General features: G+C 36.9%; 1 protein-coding gene across 1 annotated transcript; it reads left to right on the forward strand.

Moving 5' to 3' along the window:
- Positions 1-8,462: 8,462 nt before the first annotated feature.
- LOC110872697 (peptide-N4-(N-acetyl-beta-glucosaminyl)asparagine amidase A) lies at positions 8,463-10,586 on the forward strand. The gene has a single exon (XM_022121559.2). The coding sequence runs from the start codon at positions 8,537-8,539 to the stop codon at positions 10,355-10,357; it is 1,821 nt and encodes a 606-aa protein (XP_021977251.1). The 5' UTR covers positions 8,463-8,536; the 3' UTR covers positions 10,358-10,586.
- Positions 10,587-21,828: the final 11,242 nt, after the last annotated feature.

Raw genomic sequence — 21,828 nt, forward strand, 5'->3', positions numbered from 1 at the left:
TTCCTTTGTTCGGGGTTGAAGGTTAACTTAGACAAAAGTACTTTGTTCGGGGCCGGGGTGTCGGAGGAGCATGTGGTGAATATGGTGAGTTCTATTCGGTGCAAAGCCGGTGAGTTTCCCTTTGATTTTCTTGGTATTCCTGTTGGCTCCAATATGAAAAGAATTAAGTTTTGGAAACCCATAGTGGATAAATTTAATGTTAAACTTTCGGGTTGGAAAGCTAAAAGTTTATCTAAGGCGGGGAGGGTCACGTTAGCTAAAGCGGTGCTTGGGGCTCTACCGATTTATTTTCTATCATTGTTTAAGGCGCCTCTTGGAGTGATAAAGGAGCTAGAAAAAATTAGAAAAAACTTTGTGTGGGGTCTAAAGAATGGGAAGAGAAACATTAAATGGATCGATTGGGGTAAGATGGTGCGTCCTAAACGTCTTGGGGGTTTGGGCATTGGAGATATCCGGAATTTGAACTTAGCTCTCCTATCTAAGTGGTGGTGGAAATTTAAAGACAACAAAGGTGCCCTTTGGGTCCGGGTGGTGGAGGCGATTCATAAAGTGAAGAACAGCTTCCTATCTTTCCCGCTTAATCGTAGAGTTGCCGGCATTTGGAAAGATATAAGAGGTATCGAGAAAGATTTTAGTGCGCTTGGTATGTCTCTTTTGAAAAATCTCAAAGGCGTGGCGGGGTCAGGGGACAAAATTTGTTTCTGGTTAGTCAATTGGGTTGGGTCGGGGCTGTTGAAGGATCGTTTTAAATGTCTCTTTAAAGTAGCCCAAAATAAAGAAGCAAAAATTATGGATTTCATGGATGGTGCTGGGCAATTTTCTTGGTTGGGAGTATGGGCTCGTAATCTGCAGCAAGGTATGGAAATGGATGCATTTGTTCAGCTTATCAATTTGGTGAACAATTATAATCTTCATAATGGACCGGATTATTGGGTCTGGGATAATAGCAACAATGATTCTTTAAGGGTCTCGAAGGTGAGAAATTTGTTATTTGATGCAGCGAAGAAAGATAACGATTTTTTATGGCCGTTTTGGAATAATTGGGTTCCGCCAAAAATTAATATTTTCGGGTGGAGGGCGTGTCTAAACAAGATTCCGGTTAAATTTAGCCTTGCTAAGAGAGGAGTCTTCATTTCAAAACCGTTTATGTTCTAGATGCGGTTTGAGTGAAGAAACGGCGTTTCACCTTTTTTGGACTGTTGGGTGTCTAAAGCTACTTGGTGGTGCATTCTTGTGTGGCTTAAGATTCCTTTCCCGTCTTCCGATGTCTCGTTGCAGCAAATTCTTGGAGTCGTAGCAAATATGAAAGGGTCAAAGGATTGGAAAAAGGTTATAGAAGGGGTCCTTTTGGTTTCGACATGGGAGATATGGTAGGCAAGGAACGAAGCGACATTCAACAACAATCACATCCATTTCAATAGAACGGCGGACAACATTAAAGAAAATGCGTTTTACTGGATTACTAGTCGATCTAAATATGTAAACCTTAATTGGGCTAGTTGGTGCGAATTTAATATCCGAGATGTAATTGTTTAACTGGGTTCCAGTTTCTTGCTCGCCCTTTTTCTATATTATATATAGAAGTTTCGCCGTTAAAAAAAAAAAAAAAAAAAAAAAAAAAAAAAAAAAAAAAAAAAAAAGCTGTTTAGCTGCGCTGCCTTGCACTGAGAGCCACAAGGTGGCGTTGATTTTCCTAGCTCCATGTCTGTGCCAACTTCCTTAAATCCAACATGACCCCACCACTAGCTTCTAGCCCTCCACCACATTCCACAGACACCTATACCCTATGACTTAAACTCCACCGCCCACCTATCCACATTTACCATTTTACATGTTACCCAACCTAAAAAAAATGAACGTAACTTGCTTGATTAGGGTGAGCAGAGTGGGGCGGTAAACTTATTCGGTACCGCACCCACATCCATCGCCAACATCATTTCATCGATCAATGTTACCGAAATGGGGGGAAGTTCGGTGAAGGTTTATCGAGTCGGTGAGAGGGAGGGAAGGGGGAGAGATGGGTGTGTGGTGGGGTCCATTCCTTCTCAATCAATCGCACATTTTTCCTTTTTTTAATAGTCTATCTAAAGCTCATTAGGTAAACCACCACCAACGTTTTTAAGCATTAGGTAAACAATTTAGGTGAATTGACGTGGCACTGTCTGATTAGGTGAATGAAGAGTTTACCTATTCCAAATAGGTAGCCACTCCCTTCACCCTTAAAATTCTACCCAACTCCGCCACTCATTTAGGTGAATTGACGTGGTTCTGTTAGTCATGGTCCATTGTTGGCTAATATGTTAATACTTGGGACTGTCAGTGGTTATTTTTTAAGTTGGTACTGTTGGCGGCCAAAAGTGAATAGTTGGGATTATTAAAATTCAATATTCGTATATATATATGACGACGGTCGTAAGGGTCATGCAAAAACCTAATTATACTAAGTAGATAGCGTAAGTAGTGTATTGTATCCACAGGGAATTTGTGGTCAGTGTAGAAGACTTTAACTAAGAACTAAAATTATCTAATTGGGGATTTGATTAATTGATTTATAAAACACGAAAACTAATGAGAAAGTTGTGGTCAAGATGAGAGAAAGCAACCCTCATCCGGAATCCCGATTGCCCGTTTTAACATAAAAACCCGTTTACAGATTCATAACACCACAGAGACATGGTCTTGGAATTAATGATTTTGATTAGTTATTAGGGATAGTTTTTAAGACTCACCATACAACCTAATAACCCGTTTAATTGTACCAATTACCCACCAATTTACCAACCCGCTAGCAATGCAAGGAAATTACCAACATGCTTAATAAACGACAAACAATTCAAATATAATAAACGTTTCACAAAATCAACAAAAGTGGTCAAGATTTACCGGTTAAAAAGAATCCAGAAAACAAAGTATCAATGTAAAACGAAACAATCCTTCATCCGGGCGGAAGTCACAAGCGTTTAGCCGCGTATGGATGTCATAGTATCTTAATTCTTCGTCTCCATCTACAACCTTCAGTTCTGTATAATATGCGATCCCAAAAATTCTACCGTCAAGAAAGTCTGTGCGTGAAGCTCCCAAAGAAAATCCTAAAAGCTGTTGTCGAATTCCATTGTATGCGATATATATATATCCCTTCCAAAAACGTGCCTTCCAAGACTCCTTGCAGTTGCAGACTTCGATAATTGTCAAAAGGCCCATCTTTCGTTAAATCATCTCTAAAGATCGTGGATCCATAATAAGTTAGGGGGAGGGTATCGTTCAATCACTTTAGGGTGTTTGAGTCATTCTCTAGCCAATAATATCATGTCATGTCAAGTCCCCATTCCACTCCCCATTTTGCACTCAATCACTGGCAATGGTTCAAATACTATTAGGGTGCTTGAGTTATATATTTTTTATTTCTAGAAATTTTAAATTATGCGCAAAATTATCCCTGTTTCATCAAACATCATCGGTGGGTATACACCGAAATAAGCCATCATCGCTCATCGAAACATCGTCGGTAGCTGATCACCAATCAGTAAAACCAAGTCCCTAAAAGGTTCATCGAAGCCATACCGTGTACCCTTAACAACCAACTTGAAGCCCACATGGACCTTCATCATAACTCGCATTAAATGAAGCCTAGCAATAAAACAATTGTTTACTTGTAATTGTAATTCACGAGCATATGGTTCACCAAATTTGAAACAATTAATGAATCATTTAAGTATTGAGTTCAATTAATCTTTAAACATTTAATTACTAGTTAATTATTTCCTCATTAGCTTTAACCATAATTAAAGTGATATATTTAATAGTACTAGTTGATTTTCCGCCTGCGCGTTGCGGCGGGGACCCGATGACTGTAAAACGCGTGTCAGCAATGGCAAGCAGATAGCGAATATCAAAACATAAATAAAAATGACGTGGTAAGGATAGTCACTCCGTCCTAAAATAAGCGACTTTAAATAACCTAATATATAATAGGACCCACACGTCCTACACATTGGAAACTCGGTTGTTTTCAGTTCAGTTATTACGGTGCTAACACGTTAAAATATGGATGAGCTCGGTACCGGTAACGGCACCGAAAGTACCGATCCGGAAAATCATCGAATTTAGGTATCGGCACCGAAAATGCTCGGTACAATACGATATGGTATTTGAAGGTAAAAATCAATAAATACAAGTAACGATTCTGAAAACGCCAAAAGGTGGGTACCAAATTGGTATCGAAAATGATTTGGTATAGTAAATTTAGTACCGGTACGATACCAGTTTGATTACAGGATTTGATACGATTTGCTCATTAATAATCTAAATATCCAAGTTAATTTTACATGCTACAACTCATTCATTACAAAAAAAAAGAGAAAAAAGAAAGCAAAACAAGTTATTGTGTATATAAAACCTCATTCAAACGAAATACAGTTTACTTACTGTGTGTATGAAAAGTAATCTAAACGGGGCAATTACTTGCATTACTACGTTGCTACAGGATTTGATGAGCTCGGTACCAACCAGTACCGAAAATACCGTTACCGAAATCCCCAAAAGTGGGTACTAGTACCGAATATACCTGGTACGGTACGGTACGGTTCGGTACCGGTCAGTACTGGTGCGACACCGGTATTTGAGGGTAAAAACCTATGAATACCGGAGCCGAAACGGTACCGAAAATACACCCGGATTGATAAATTTGGTACAGGTACCGGTACCCAATACCATTTACTCATCCCCTAGTGATTTTACTGTTCATTCAATTCTCTTTTTAATATATAGGTAAGAGTTAATTACATGATTAGTCCCTGTGGTTTGTATGAAGTAACAATGTCAGGTACTAATACTTTAAAGTCACACTCTAAGGTATCAACTTTCAATTTTATAACAATCTGGGGTATCAAGACTAACATATGTTAGCTTTTCTGTTAAATTTTTATAAAATGACAAAAATACCCTTTTACTTATAAATGCAGAAGTGCTGCCATTTGTCTTCTCGAAACATTAAATTTGTATATATCACAGAAATATAAAAGGTTTAGTATGAGTGCACCATCCTTCCGTTCAAGAAGCATGCTCAACCGGAATATTCCACTATAAAAGATACCAACAGTTACACTTTCAAAATTCTCATCAAATTATTCCATAAACACACAAACGGTTAATATTCAAAACTAAACACACTTACATGCATAATCAAAGCTTAATTTCATGATTAACACAAATCATTATCATTTAAGCTTGAATCAATATCAACAGTTTCAATTTCAAAATTCTTAACAAATTATTCCATATCAGTAATCGGAAAACTTGTCGGAGCTTTACCGGAGTTCTGTAACAAAAAATGGCTAAACGGAAAAAATGAAAACCGATCTAACTGTAAAAGAACTCTGAACTTCTTGCCGAAGACCGTAGCTTGCGCAGCCTCCATAATATCCATTATCTGAACAACCATTTAGACCATAGAATCAACATCAATTCCTACGTTTCTTCCTAATGAACACTCAAATCAGACTAAAACCATCGCTTGGCCTGTGGGGTTATCGTGTTATGTCGCCGACTTCGATTTGGGGCAGAATGGTTCTGATCGCTGATATTAGGTGATGCTGATTCGTAGCAGAGTGGTGGTGAGTGTTGGTAGTAACCGGAGTTGATTTGGGCGGTGTTGTAGGTTATAAGGAATGAAAAGGATATCACATTAGCACAAATCACACCTGTCTTCTTAATTAGTATTTATTTAAATTAATACTTTTAATATATATGCTTTGATAAGTTATAAATTAGTCCATGTGGTTTTTGTTTCTTTTGTTTTTATAAGTAAAGGGTATTTTTGTCATTTTATAAAAAACTTAACAGAAAAACTAACATATGTTAGTCTTGATATCCTAGATTGTTATAAAATTGAAAGTTGATACCTTAGCGTGTAACTTTAAACTATTAGTAACTGGCATTGTTATTTCATGTAAACCACATGGACTAACCATGTAATTAACTCTATAGGTAATTATCGATGCATTTATTTATAATTAATATAATAAATGGTATACTTATGCACATATATATAGAGGTCAGTTAACGTACAATAGGGCTTATCGTACGATACGTACGTGATCATCTCAGCCGTACAATCTGGTGCAACTTCAATCATCCACATGCGATTTTGTCCATCTACACACCCCATGCCATTTTTCACATTACCCCATGCTAGCCATTTTTTCACATGCGATATTTAATATTCCACATGCGATTTTGTCCATCTACACACCCCATGCCATTTTTCACATTACCCCATGCTAGCCATTTTTTCACATGTGATTTCATTTGCATGAGATTTCAAAACATGCGATTTCATGCAAGCCATTGATTTTGTCCCATCTACACACCCAATGCTATTTTTCGCATTCCCCCATGCTAGCCATTTTTCACATGCGATTTCATTTGCATCGGATTTCAAAACATGCGATTTCATTGCATTTTCAAGCCATGCGATTTCATTTGCCTTTTTATAACATGCGAAGATTGAATTCGCACCAGATCGTACGGCTGGGATGATCGCGTACGTATCGTATGATAAGCCCTATTGTACGTTACACTTTATATATATATATATATATATATATATATATATATATATATATAGAAACGGGATCAGGAGAAAACGGCAAAAAGTGTGAGAACAGTGAGAACGCATCCTGACCGAACACGTGGCGCGGGGCATGATTAGTGTCCGAGGAGTTTTTTTGTCTTTTTAGTATTCTTCTCCTTTCACTATTTTCGCGTTTGACATGCTGCTTTTTTTTTTCATGCAAGATAAAGTAGGAGACTCAAGTTCAATTCCCACTTGTGTCATATTAAGGTGGATATTGGGCAATGATGGTGACAAACCCACCGAGGGGAGTTCGATCCTGAGCCGCACCCCGGTTTTCATCCGGCTGCTACTTCAGCGAGGCTTCTCGTGTGGAGGCAGTATGGTTTTCGGTGGAACGCCATAACCAAGTCTGACCAACCAGGCACGGGCCCGATTAAGACAACTGGACAGATCTTGGCTAGGGCCGTCATTTAGGCGGTGTGATATTGGGTCACTCAAAAAGAAAGGCACCGTTCAAAAATATATATAGAAAAAATATATCGTACAATATGCCTTAACGTACATTGCGTACGCGATGGCATAATCGCACGTTCTATTATAAAAAGTTGAAAATCGCATGTGTGTATATATGTAAGTCGCATGTTATATTTTATATGAAAGTGGATGTATTTATAAATGAAATCGCATGTTATATGTGTGTATATACTTTTTCTGTATCTACAAACTAATAAAATCGCATGTGGATATATATGAAATCGCATGTTTATATACTAATGAAATCGCATGTTCATGTATATGTAAACCCAATTTCGCATGTTGATTATGTCACGCATACCCAATGTACGTTATGATATTCTGTAAGTTAACCGACCTCTATATATATTTAAATAGTTGATGGGTCTTTTTTAAAGTCGGGAGCTTTGGTCAAGCTCATAAGAAATGAGCTTAATTTAGATTCAGAGCTCTACGCCCTACTTGCGGTGTGTGCATATAATATATATATGTGTGGGTATTCGGGGGGCAAAAGTGAAATTGTATTAATTTTAATGTTATTTTACTAATTTCGTGAAAATAACGTTAAAAAGCGAGCGACAGTTAATCATACATCATGTAGTGGCGTTGATAGACAAAAGAATACATGCACTAATCGGCCTTTGTCCTAAATGTTGAGTGTTATATGCCTTATGTCCAAGGCTTGATGCAAAACTGTTATCGACTTAGACCGTGGGGTATGGTGGGGCGGGGGTTTAGGGCATGGGTTGACACGTTGATTTCGAGGGGCACCGCTGGTCAGTTGCATGTTGGGTCGGTATGGCGGGGCGTAGCTAGCCCGCGTGGGTTGGCCACGTGTTATAATTTTTTTTCAATTATTATAAAAATACACACAAAATTAAAAAAAAAACCTAAAATTTAAATTTAAATCCTAGCCACCTATAGCCTAGCCAACCTAGCCAATGAGAGGCGGCCACGGAAGACCGCTAGGCTCGCCCAACACCCGGCCTGAAACCTCCGCCCAAAGGGCCACACCGAAACCCAAGCCCACCCAGGATGGTGACTTGGGCGTTTGTACCCAACCCCAGCCCCAACCCCGCCCCATACCCCATATTCTTACATCTTACCCGTTTAAGACCTTACCTTACGTCTCTTGCTAGTAACATTTACTGAGGTATGATGACGATGATTAGATTCAGAGCTCACTTAAACTCATCTCACTATAACAACTAGTTTGATGACCTCATTGACGAAGAAGACAACGATAAGTTTTGTCTATTCTATATGAAACTATACATCATATTATTATTCTGTATGAAACATTATTTAAACGTGTTCACAGTAAATCTCATATGTCTACATCCATATTGAAATGTAATCTCCAATAGCTCATTTACGTCCGTTAAAATTGGAACGTCATCAACTATATTAACAAAAATTATTATCTTATCTTTTTACAATTTTACTAGCATGCCACTGCAGATAACAAAAGCCATGAAAATCACCTATCTCTTCACCCTTATCCACCTCTTCTCCGTCCAATGCTCTCCGTCACCGTCACCGTCACCACCACATTTCGTCGGAAAACACTCCCTAAACAACACCACTCCTCAACAATACTTCGAAGTCACCCACCCCCTCCCCACCGACGACATCACTCCGTCATGCTCCGTCAGCCTCCTCAACCACTCCTTCGCAAACACCTACGGCAGTCCTCCCGTTACCGTTAACTACACACCACCAAAGTCCAAATGCAAATGGTCCGTTGCTGTTCTCGAATTCCAAGCCGAATGTAAAGGCGAGCAGTACGACCGTATTGCCGGAGTATGGCTTGACGGCGTAGAGCTGTTGCGAACGAGTACGGCTCAGCCGACTGAAGCTGGAATCTTCTGGAAAGTTCGGAAGGATGTGAGTAGGTATTCTTCGGTTATTTCTCAGTCAAATGTTAAACTCACAGTCATGCTTGAAAACATTGTGAACAAAGACTTCACCGGCGTTTACGACGTTAACATCTCGTTGCATTTTTACTCTGCTAGTTCAGTTAGGGTTCCGTTATCTATAGTCTCGGGAATTCATACTTCGTCTAGTAGTAGAAAACTGGTTTCTGTTAAAAATAACGAGATTGGAGGTAAAGTAAACGTGGATAGAGTATTAAAGGCGTTATATCCGTATGATAAGCCAGCGGATTCGGTGGTACCGATATCCGGCACTAACGGTGTTAATGAGGGGTTTTGGTTTAAAATTGATGATGAACATGATGTTCAGACTACAAAAGTTAAAATAGCTAGCAAAACATACAAAGCAGTGCTTGAATTGTATGTATCTTTTCATGGAAATGATGAATTCTGGTATATGAATCCTTCGGATGCATATGTAGAAACCAACCATTTGTCGACAGGGCGAGCTCACGGGGCGTATCGTGAAGTTTTGGTGACGATAGACGGGGAATTAGTCGGGGCTGTGGTTCCTTTCCCGGTTATATTCACGGGTGGGATTAATCCGCTGTTTTGGGAGCCGGTTGTGTCGATTGGAGCTTTTAATCTTCCGTCTTATGATATAGATTTGACTCCGTTTTTAGGGCGTCTTTTAGATAACAAGGATCATAAAATTGGGATTCAGATTGCGGATGGTATTTCATTTTGGCTTGTGGATGCCAATCTGCATCTTTGGGTTGATCATTCGAATGTTAAGGCGCAGACTGTGTCATCGAAGGTCCCGGCAATGGAGATTGAACGTAAAAATGAATTCGTGCTCCTTGATGGAGAGTTCGAGATAGAAGGAGAAAGGGAGAGCGAAGTTACTAGTTGGGTGTCTTCAAGCGCGGGCAATCTGACCACGAAATATAAAGAAAAAATCAAGTTCAAGAACAAACTCAAGTTCAAAGACCAAGGCACGAAGAAAGAACTCGATCAGACGTACAAAAGGAAGATTAAAATCAAAACGACGAATGAAATGGGTCAGGTGGTTGAGAATTTAGAAGTGAAGATTAAGTATCCTCTGGATATCAACACGGAAACTAGGCCCGGGTTAGATAGGGGTACCACTGTGATGACAACACAAGTGGAGCTAGAACGTAGCGAGCGGGTTTCTGGTGGTACAGATTGGATGTCTTTGAGCCACAAACTGAATTGTACTGGTATGATGGTGGTGAAGGGTAGTTCTGTGTTGTCGGGTTTAGCCGAAAATCATCAGAATTACAATTATAAGGATGGTCTTGGTTGTTATACTCGGAAGGTTGATGTGGTGAATGGTGTTGTTGTTGGGGATGATCCGAGCTCGATTTGTAGCTGAAATTAAGTTGCAGTGAATGTGGTCCGGATTGAAGTTACTCTATGAGTCTATTGTTATCGAGTTTAACTGTTGTGTTTAGGTAATAATTTGAGTCGATTGTAATCGAGTTTAATTGTTGTGTTTAGGTAATAATTTTAATGTACGTCTAGATTATGTATTCTGTATGTTTGGTATGTTATTGTCATTTGACATGTATAATTTTAGGTAATAATTTTAAACATTAACCAGAGATGTAATCATGTAACTGTCTGTTTGTTTGGGTTTTTAGTTACTTGTTATGAGCACTTTTAATATTATGTAATTGTAATCACATTACTGTCTGTTTGTTTGGGTTTGGGTTGTTGGCCCAATTTCTATACATGTATATAACTAGTTTTTGCCCCGCCCGCGTTGCGGGGCAATAAACCGAATATTTCTTTCTCATAACATGTATGTCTGTATAGAGGGTAAAATCGTAATTATATTTTGAGCCGGGGTAGGGGGAATCATATTTTTATTTTGAACTGTGGGAAAAAACGTAATTTTGAGCTGAGGGCAGATTCGTAATTTGAAGGTAGAGGGAAAACCAAAATTTGTTTTTAACTGGGTGCAAAACCGTAATTTTAAACGAAGGGCGAAACCGTAATTTTAAACTGTGAACAAAACTAAAAATGAGTTTTTGAACCGAGGGCAAAAGCGTAATTTTGAGTTAGGGGCAAAATTATAATTTTATTTTTAGCTGGGGGGCAAAGGCGTATTTTTAAGCGAAGGACGAAATCGTAATTTTAAACGGGAAATAAAATTAAGTTAAAAAAATGTTGGTCCAATGGGGGAGTGCCAGGCAAAAATTTTTTTTAACTGGGTGCAAAACCATAATTTTAAACGAAGGGCGAAACCGTAATTTTAAACTGTGAACAAAACTAAAAATGAGTTTTTGAACCGAGGGCAAAAGCGTAATTTTGAGCTAGGGGCAAAATTATAATTTTATTTTTAGCTGGGGGGCAAAAGCGTATTTTTAAGCGAAGGACGAAATCGTAATTTTAAACGGGAAATAAAATTAAGTTAAAAAAATGTTGGTCAAATGGGGGAGTGCCAGGCAAATTTTTTTTTTAACTGGGTGCAAAACCGTAATTTTAAACGAAGGGCGAAACCGTAATTTTAAACTGTGAACAAAACTAAAAATGAGTTTTTGAACCGAGGGCAAAAGCGTAATTTTGAGCTAGGGGCAAAATTATAATTTTATTTTTAGCTGGGGGACAAAAGCGTATTTTTAAGCGAAGGACGAAATCGTAATTTTAAACGGGAAATAAAATTAAGTTAAAAAAATGTTGGTCCAATGGGGGAGTGCCAGGCAAAAATTTTTTTTAACTGGGTGCAAAACCGTAATTTTAAACGAAGGGCGAACACGTAATTTTAAACTGTGAACAAAACTAAAAATGAGTTTTTGAACCGAGGGCAAAAGCGTAATTTGGAGCTAGGGGCAAAATTAGAATTTTATTTTTAGCTGGGGGGCAAAAGCGTATTTTTAAGCGAAGGACGAAATCGTAATTTTAAACGGGAAATAAAATTAAGTTAAAAGAATGTTGGTCCAATGGGGGAGTGCCAGGCAGCTGCCTGGCACTATTCCCCCATCTTGGAATTGTATAGATGTATAATAGTTTTGCCAATAGAAAAAAGAAAAAAGAAAAAAAAATCAAGTACGGAGAATAACTATATATTAATTTAAGAATTAGTAATATTCCCCGCGTGTTACGGCGGGTCTACGGAAGTATCAGTTCGATTTATAATGGGATCGGTATGGTATCGGCATTCGATATAGTAACCAAAAGATAAAACTAAAAAATAAACGAATATCGGTTCCAATAATAACGATACCAGTACCAATGTTGATCGGTTGAAATCGACAGGGCATTGATGTTGTAATGGTCAAAAGACGAAAACAATAAAAACGAATATCGGTTCCAATAATAACGATACCAGTACCAATGTTGTTCGGTTGAAATCGCTAGGGCATTGATGTTGCTAGGACGGTGTCATTTTAGTTAGTCACGGTAAGGGTATGGTACCAACACTCGCTAAAAATGTCACACCCTGCTAGTAGCGGAAGCGTATTGTGTGTGACGTAAGAAAGGTAATCATTGCATCCAAATGTATTAACAACATGAACCAACAACGATGCCATAGATATATAGTTTTCATCAAAAGATTACAAGTTTTCAACATAGTTTCCGAGTTTCAACAACGTTTGACATAGCATAGTCTAAGTTATTTACACATAACAAAAGTTAGTTTTTGACATAAAACATAATGAGGTTTTGTCCCCTATATACCCATACGAAGTTGGGATATAAAAGACAAACCCTCCAAAAGTGGCCATCGTTGTCATTTGTTTTCCCGAATCCCATAGTGAATCACCGGCTCAAGACCTGTTTCCTGAAATACATGTAGTTTTAAAAAGTCAACAAAAAGTTGAGCGAGTTCATGCAGTATTTGTTATCATATGAAAACTCGTAAATGTTATCTTGAAATCATGGTATGTGCTGATTCATTCATGGAGTCTGTTAAGGATCTATCAGTGGGTAGCGAGCCCCTGACATAATGTACCATAAGTAAATAACCAAACCGAGAACACTTTGTTATCATTTGGGATCACAAAAGCACTCCACGGTTAACAACTAGGAGTGGGGCGTGCCTCAAGCCCAATAGATCTACACCTTTTGCACCTTGGTCACTATGTGATTAATGGTTATTAATGTTATCATCCTACTTATGCACATTGATCATGTTATCTTCTACTCCGTAACTAACATACCAATAGTTTTAGCATGTATTTCCCCTCGATGTTTTTGAAAACAAAACATTGAAATCAGTGAAAGGAGGGACATGAACTCACAAGTTTGCGTTCCGTGTACTATGATATCGAAGTGAGCGTCCGTACGTGTCGATAACCTACATGTGTACTAATCTCGTTAGACACTAGGTCTTTCGGACCTCGTACAAGTTGTTCATCTTGAATTCTTATTGTGTTTTCATTTGTCATCTTTGGAACAACTTTGTATTTTTTTAAAGCGTTGGTAGTTTATTCGCTCAATTGTTAAATATATTGAATTCATAAGTGTTTTCATGTATTCTATGTGTATTGACTTATGTGTGACCCGGCTTCGCCCTTCACATGTCCTCGTGTCGCGCACGCATGTTATTGAGCCTTTGCTCATGTTATTGGGCCGAGCCCATGTCATTGGGCCGAGCCCATGTCATCTATGTTATTGGGCTCTAGCCCATGATATATTGTTATTGGGCCCTTGCCCATGAATTCTTGCTATTGGGCTCTAGCCCATGATTTATTGTTATTGGGCCATGCCCATAATCAGTTTTGTGAGTCCATTAATAATCTTGCATTTTTATCCAAATTTTACTAAGTATAGGACTTTTAAATATGTTCATGTCCTAAAATAAATACTTAGTAGTTTTATAGATTTTCAACTTTCCGGATTTTGTTATCGGTAGTATATATTTGTATTCGTTAAGCGTTCTAAAAATATCTTATTTTTAGACGTGTCGTCGTAGTGGCTTTATAGGTATATTTCCGCGTCGAAGAGTCGCCCAAATGTTGTAGTAGTTTCCCGCGGTGACGATACGCTCGTTTTATCGTCGTCGAGTGTTATGTATTTCCATTTCGGCCATTTTGTTCATTCGTCCGTTTTAATAGCATTTCATTGGAATGTTAAAGAAACATGTATATGTATATTTGTGCCATTTTATACTTGTTTCACACAAGTATTTATTGTAATCTGGGGTGTATTATTTTGATCACCCTAAGTGTATCTAAATACATACACATAGCACATAATAATTATACTTAATGAGTTTTCCAAAATATATATAATTTTTGCCCAAATATATATATATATATGAATGGTTATTATTTACACCATTTATTTTTGTGAAAATACATGTTTTAGTTCCCAAGAACACTTTACCATTTAAGACTTAACCATTTTCATGAAAGCTTCCATAATGACTTTTAGAACCATTAATCGCGTTTAACATTGTTAATCACCCTTTAATCCCCTCTTTAATCGCGATTAGATTTTTAGAAAAATTCGCCATAGTTTCCCCTAAAACTATGACGTTTCCCACGTTATAAAAACGCGTTTAAACAACAATCACAATCAATTTCCAAATCGTCACCAAGTTGTTAAGCTTTACCAAAAACCCTTTTTTTAAGTAATAATCACACATGCTTTCATTCTTTCATGAGCTTTTAACATATATATATATATTTTCCAAGTTAGTAAAATACAAAGACTTTTATATATCACCCTTTTTTTTATAACAATCTTTATATGTCCACTTTTTTTTATATACATTAATACCAAGTTTACTAATTTTTAAAAGTCAAGTTTCATGTTCACTACATTTTTAATATTTCAAGAACCATAATAAAAGTTATATACACATGTAAAGCTCATGATTTTAGGGATGATGATCTTGCATGATTTAAACATAATCGTGTTTAAATCATATTTTCAAGTTTAATATGGCAAGAGTAACATGCTTATAAATTACTACAATATATAAGCATCGAGATCATCATAATCCCATTTTTTTTACACAACTTGTTCTAACATGATCAACATAAACAACAAGATTAGACTAACTAGCTATCACAAATCTAATAAATCAACACATAATATAGTTATATTTAGTGTTTGTTATGTTTGAGATTAGGGTTTTTTTTTTATTATGTTAAGCTTTAAATCCAAGAACAACAACTTGTACTTCCATAAACTACTAGTAATTTAAAGCTTAAAAATGGTGGTTTGAAGACTTACAATATTGCACTAATTTAGACAAGAAAATAAGAAGACATAAGCACCAAGATAAGCTCCTAGTAATGCTCCATGTTTAACCTTTCTTGGATGAACTTGTAATGGGATTTTTATGCTTACAATAGTGTGCTTAGTTTATGAAAAAGATGAGGTTTGAGGGTGTTGGGACTGCCGAAAGTAGAAGGGAAGAAAGAAAGGGTTTTGCTATGTGATATTGTGTAGTGGAAATGAAAGAATGATGGTAATGTTTATTTAAAAGTGTTGCAACAATCTAAATTAGTCAACAAGCAATCTTACAACCTTACCAATCATAATCATATCATCTTTTAATTAAGGGTATGGCCAAGAGATATGGCGGGAAGTATGGTGGTTGTTTTATTATTATTTTTTTTTATATTAACCATGTGATATAAATGGTAAAATGTAAGATATTTTGGTAATTAATTTAGTTAGGGTGATTAGGGTGTTAATGGTAGTTTAGGATTTTAAATAAAGTCCAACTAGTTTATTTAATGGGTATTAATTTTGGATGGCAAAAATGCCACTAGTTCGCTCGTTGGTTCGGTACCGGGTGGTATATGGAAGGTATAATATAATACCGGGAACTATGGTTTTGATTCACCATCGATACTATGGCGTTTATTTAGGGTACTTGTGTAACACCCTAATTTTGTAATTGACTAAAGTCGCAGCGGAAACACGTACCATAAAATTTCTTTCCTTACAATTACCTTGACTTACTTAAAACTTCATTTTAATACAACTTTTTCACATGAAGTCATCAATTGACTCATTTACAATTAAATACATGACATGGGTTTTCTAAATTTCAACACCAACGTTTCCGTACAATCTGTCTTGTGACTCGATCCTCGATCTCTAATCCTTGAAGATCCTCATGACTCGTGATTCGTACAACCTGCACTCACCACATACATTCATCACATTAGTACACAATACATAAACAAGACTCAATACATGTACACTTTCCATTCAGCTTTCTCTCTAACTTTAAGCATATCATTAGCGTATCCATTCCCTTGTGAGTCTTCAATAATGTGCCTGCATAAATCTTCGTTTTCCAGGTACATAATTAATATCATTAACACTTAACGTATCCAAAATCATACTTCATATACTCGTGCATACATCCATATCTCAATACATACATGCCTACACCCATACGTATCTTCATATATTCATAAATACACTTCTACATATGTACCTACATTTATACGTCTCTACCTTCATGCCTACGATCACACGTACTCGCATACATACACAAATACACATTTGCATACATACATACATTTCTACGCCTTCACATATATACATACTATCATACGTATCTTCATATATACATAAATACGCTTCTACATACGTAAAGGAAATTCTTAACTTAGAATCCCACATTTAGGTACCATATTACTACATATTCTTTAGGATCCCACATTTAGGTACCATATTACTACATATTCTTTAGGATCCCACATTTAGGTACCATATTACTACATATCCTTTAGGATCCCACATTTAGGTACCATATTACTACATATCCTTTAGGATCCCACATTTAGGTACCATATTACTACATATCCTTTAGGATCCCACATTTAGGTACCATATTACTACATATCCTTTAGGATCCCACATTTAGGTACCATATTACTACATATTCTTTAGGATCCCACATTTAGGTACCATATTACTACATATCCTTTAGGATCCCACATTTAGGTACCATATTACTACATATCCTTTAGGATCCCACATTTAGGTACCATATTACTACATATCCTTTAGGATCCCACATTTAGGTACCATATTACTACATATTCTTTAGGATCCCACATTTAGGTACCATATTACTACATATTCTTTAGGATCCCACATTTAGGTACCATATTACTACATATCCTTTAGGATCCCACATTTAGGTACCATATTACTACATATTCTTTAGGATCCCACATTTAGGTACCATATTACTACATATCCTTTAGGATCCCACATTTAGGCCCCCTACCCGTCGGCGACGCCCTCTAGTTTTGCAGTTTTTTCTGCAGGTTCGTTTCGTCGTCCGTACGCACTAAAACGCACGTAACTTTTGAACCGTTTACCCGTTTGACCTCCCGTTTCTTCCTACATGCTTGTAAATTCACATTCTATCATATGAACTTAAAATCCCATATCCGGATTAAGGAAATTCTTAACTTACACGCTATCGCCTTATTATTAATTTATGATTTATTCGACCCGTTCATGCCTTCATCCACAAAACTTGTTTGTTTGACCAAGACTTCTTATGAACCTAATAATGTCCACATTGTATATCATACAAGGTTAAGTTATCGGATGCCTTGCATCCTCTTGACCCATTTTCGCTCAAGAGCTTATTTTGACCCGTTAAGGGTATTTGCGCATTTTAAGGTCTTTAGCTTACGACAACCATACTTCTCGCTTTCTTGCTTTTTCAAAACATTCATTTAATCAAATAGCTTGTTTGAAATCAACTTTTAAGACCATTTGCTCGTTTTACCCATCAAGGGCGTTTTTGTCAACTTTGCTCTATCCTTAACAACAAAGGACTCCCTTGCATAAATAACCAATCCTACTACTTAGCTACAATTCTTAATCACATATACCTCGCTCGGAGATCCGTTTAATACTTCATCGGTCTCATACAATTCTTTCCTACTTGACCTCGATCATCATACTTAATTAAATTGCACATAACTTTCCATAAACAACTAAGAAGTGATTACAAGGAAATCACTTACCTCGTGCGTCCATGTTCATACTCGTTTCCTCGCCACTTTTGACCCGTTAGCCTTCCGTGCTTGATTCCGTCTCGACATGATTCCTATACTTCCATGTCATCGAAATCACATTCTTATTAGCATACATAATTGTACATGTTAACGATCATATCGATCGCATAATTCCTATTTGACTTTCATTAGTTACTTCTAGCAAGCATAATACATGTGACCAAATTCATATCATTTCAAACTCATGTAAACCATCATGTCATCGCATTAAACACACATTCGTCAAACGCGCTCCATATAACTTACCTTAATCTTACAATTAGGACAACCCGCCTAACCATCCTTCTTATACACGGTTGACTTTTAGAAGTCAACGGTTCATTTAGTTTAACTTTCGACTTATCATTATATACCCGCAACATCATAATCGACTATACGGACGACAATACATACATTTTATCATACGATTGGGGTGCGTACCATCTTTTAAGCATAACGTACAACTAATTCATGCACAACCTTCTAAATTCATACATAGTTCATCAAATCCTTCTACTAATCAACATGTGGTATTTAAAATTAAACATCATACATATTATCATCACATTTTGTCCACTTCATCTAACAACAATTCACCATTTCTTATCCAATTTCTTTAAACACTCACACACATGTATGATTCCAAACATTGTTAACATAAGTAAATCATCAATTTACATTACATCATCTAAAACTCACTTCATAACTACTTATTAATCACTTACAAGTGATCTAATCTTAATTTCTTCATAATTTCATCATGCTTTTGATATGTGTACTACCTTGTAAGCATAGTGTACAACTAGTTCATGCATATCCTTCTAATCTCATACATAATTCATCAATTTCTTCCTTCTAATCAACATGAATCATACATGCATAAACATCAAACATACTAGTATCACATTTCTTTCAATTCCCCTCATAAGAATCCATCTTACAAATCAAAATACATCAATTTTAAGCAAGAATTTAGACATAGATGATTTATCCATGTCATCATCTTCACCATAACAAACGGGTTTCACCCTTAAACATCAAATTAACCTAAACCATGCATAATCCATGTTCTATATGATGATTATAACACATACCAATGCTCAATTTCACTTGAACTCACGGATTAGAACATAACCCATTTTACACATGATCACCAATCTTAGATTTTCGACATACCTTATGATCCCCTCGTGTTGGAGATCATTAATCCATGCTCGGTTATGGATTTGAGCTTCATCTTGCCTTCCGATTTGAGCATAAAGATGGAACTAGGGTTTGAGGCTCCATGGGAGCCTCCTGCTCTCTCTCTCGAACACACGTATGTGTGTGTTTGTGTGTGTTAGATATTTTATAACTTAACTTTCATTTGTTCCATTTTAGCCCCTTGGTTTACTTTTAAAACATAAATGACATTACCTTTATCATTTAAGACTTTTGACCATACCCTTAACTAGGTTAAATAGCCTAGTTATTTATTTCCTGACGTGTCACATAATAACATACAACAAACATTAACATTCAGATTTTGGGTCGTTACAAGTCTACCACCCTTAAACAAGGTTTCGTCCCCGAAACCTTTCTCACTTTCATCGAACACACATTATCTTTTCTTCCAGTCCATCCATACGACCACTAGCCCATACTTGCCTGATCATTCTTTCCTATTTCATTTGCATTTTCATTTACTTGACCTGTCAATAACTGGTCATTACACATACTCTTCCATCCTTTAATATGATCCATTCTTAATGGATCTAATTACTCCCTCTCACCTCTAAAAATTTACATTCTCTACATACTCTGTATAACATTCAACTTTTGTTTTGTTACCACCACAAAACTTACTATTTCATAGTCACACCTACGTGCTTAACTCTAACGTTAATCTTACTCTACGTTTTCGACAGTTACGTATACCTTGCATACCTTTATATTATCTTTAAATCATTTCGTTCATTTTACATTACTATTACTTTCTCTTCATGCATTACTTAGTTCACGTATATAAATAGTTCATATCTCTCCAATCATGAGTTAAACATTTCACTAACCTCTTTTTCATTTCCTAAACCACGATCTGCAACCCAGATCGATCATCTTCTCCTCGAGTACTAACCGTTTAGGCCAACTTTCATTCCTTCGTGTAATGAGCTTCCGCTCGTGCACGCCCTTTCACCAATACGATTGGTTTCATCACATCACTAATCCAACATTATCACCAACAACATCAGCGGTTAGCATATATCATTCAATCATTCATTACACTAGGTGATTACCCATCTATAACTCTTCTACAATTTTCCTACGTACATGCTATAACACATTCCATACTTCATTCCTTACATACAATTCTTTTACTCTAGTTACTTATTTCGTCACCCTTGCGGTTTGACCCTTCAAGTCCCACTGACATCTCTTACTTATCATAGATGCATCGAGGTACACGTTCGTGCTTCTTTCCATTCATACTTACTTGAAAAGACATTCATTACATTATTCTGGTACTCGTGACCAAGCTTACCCTTCTTATTCATACTTAACTTATTGTCCGGGTGGTAGCTCGCCTTACATTATGACTCCCACGAGTCGATTACTAACACATCTAACTCATCCCGGTTTCAAAACTTCTTTCTTTCATTTTAAAATTAAAAATTTGGGTTTGCATGCCAATCCTAATCATTCTTTCATCCAGTTACTTTGCACTTACTCACATGATTCGTTTGACACAACCACGGTCAAACTATTGACACATCGCGATGTGGGCTATTTTCATCATTTCTATATTTTAACTCGTCCTTCGGACGCAATCATAGCATCCATACCTTTCATTATTTCTATGTTTTGAATCCGTCTAGCGGTTTCGAACATTCTCTTCATGCATTTCATACCTTGAATCCGTCTCACGGATTCAAACATATCATTCATGCCTTTCATCCTTGAATCCGTCTCACGGATTCAAACATTGCATTCATAACTTTCATTCCTTGAATCCATCTCCCGGATTCAGACATATTATTCATATCTTTCCTTCCTTGAATCCGTCTCATGGATTCAAATCATTTCATTTATACATTGCATTCCTTGAATCCATCTCGTGGATTCAAACATTTCATTCATACATTGCATTCATATCTTGTTGATCCGTACCTTCTTACGGATTCAACATTCTTCATTTTTTTTATCACTCATACTTTTCATTCCTACATAGTACTCTCAACTTCCCGAGAGTCTTAATTCCCATTTCCCCCACACGCCCGCCTGCTACCCAACTCTACCGGACATACCTGTAACAATTATCATAATCTCACGAACGTCATACGTTTCTCGTGTACTGGCCAGGTACGCAATCCACATAGTAGTTTCGTGCCTTCATGTAATTGTCACCTTATGTCCGTAGACTTAGGTTTCGGCGCGTGTATCACTTTCAGTACCTCATTACATACAATCCTTGTCTTTCATTTAAAACTTTTCCTTCCTTTAATGAACTTTACCATTGCTTACATCCTTACATTAAATTCACATACCTGGGTTCATTTGCCTACTTGTCTTATTACCTCTTTGCCTACCTTAGTATTCATTCTAGGCTGCATTCACGGATCATCCTCTTCCAACACTTATGCTTACCTTGCACATACAAAACCGTCAGTTTTGTTATACGTATACATAAATGCATACTTTCATCAACCCTTTACCTTTGGATCTTGATCGAGTCTTGGATTGTACGGATTTCTTATCTCAAGAGCACACAAGTTTGAGTTCAAGTACTTACCATCTCGTACTTGATTCCCTCAAACCAGGGCTCTGATACCAACTTGTAACACCCTAATTTTGTAATTGACTAAAGTCGCAG

This window comes from Helianthus annuus, chromosome 8 (genome assembly GCF_002127325.2).
Source record: "Helianthus annuus cultivar XRQ/B chromosome 8, HanXRQr2.0-SUNRISE, whole genome shotgun sequence".
Taxonomy (NCBI): Eukaryota; Viridiplantae; Streptophyta; class Magnoliopsida; order Asterales; family Asteraceae; genus Helianthus; species Helianthus annuus.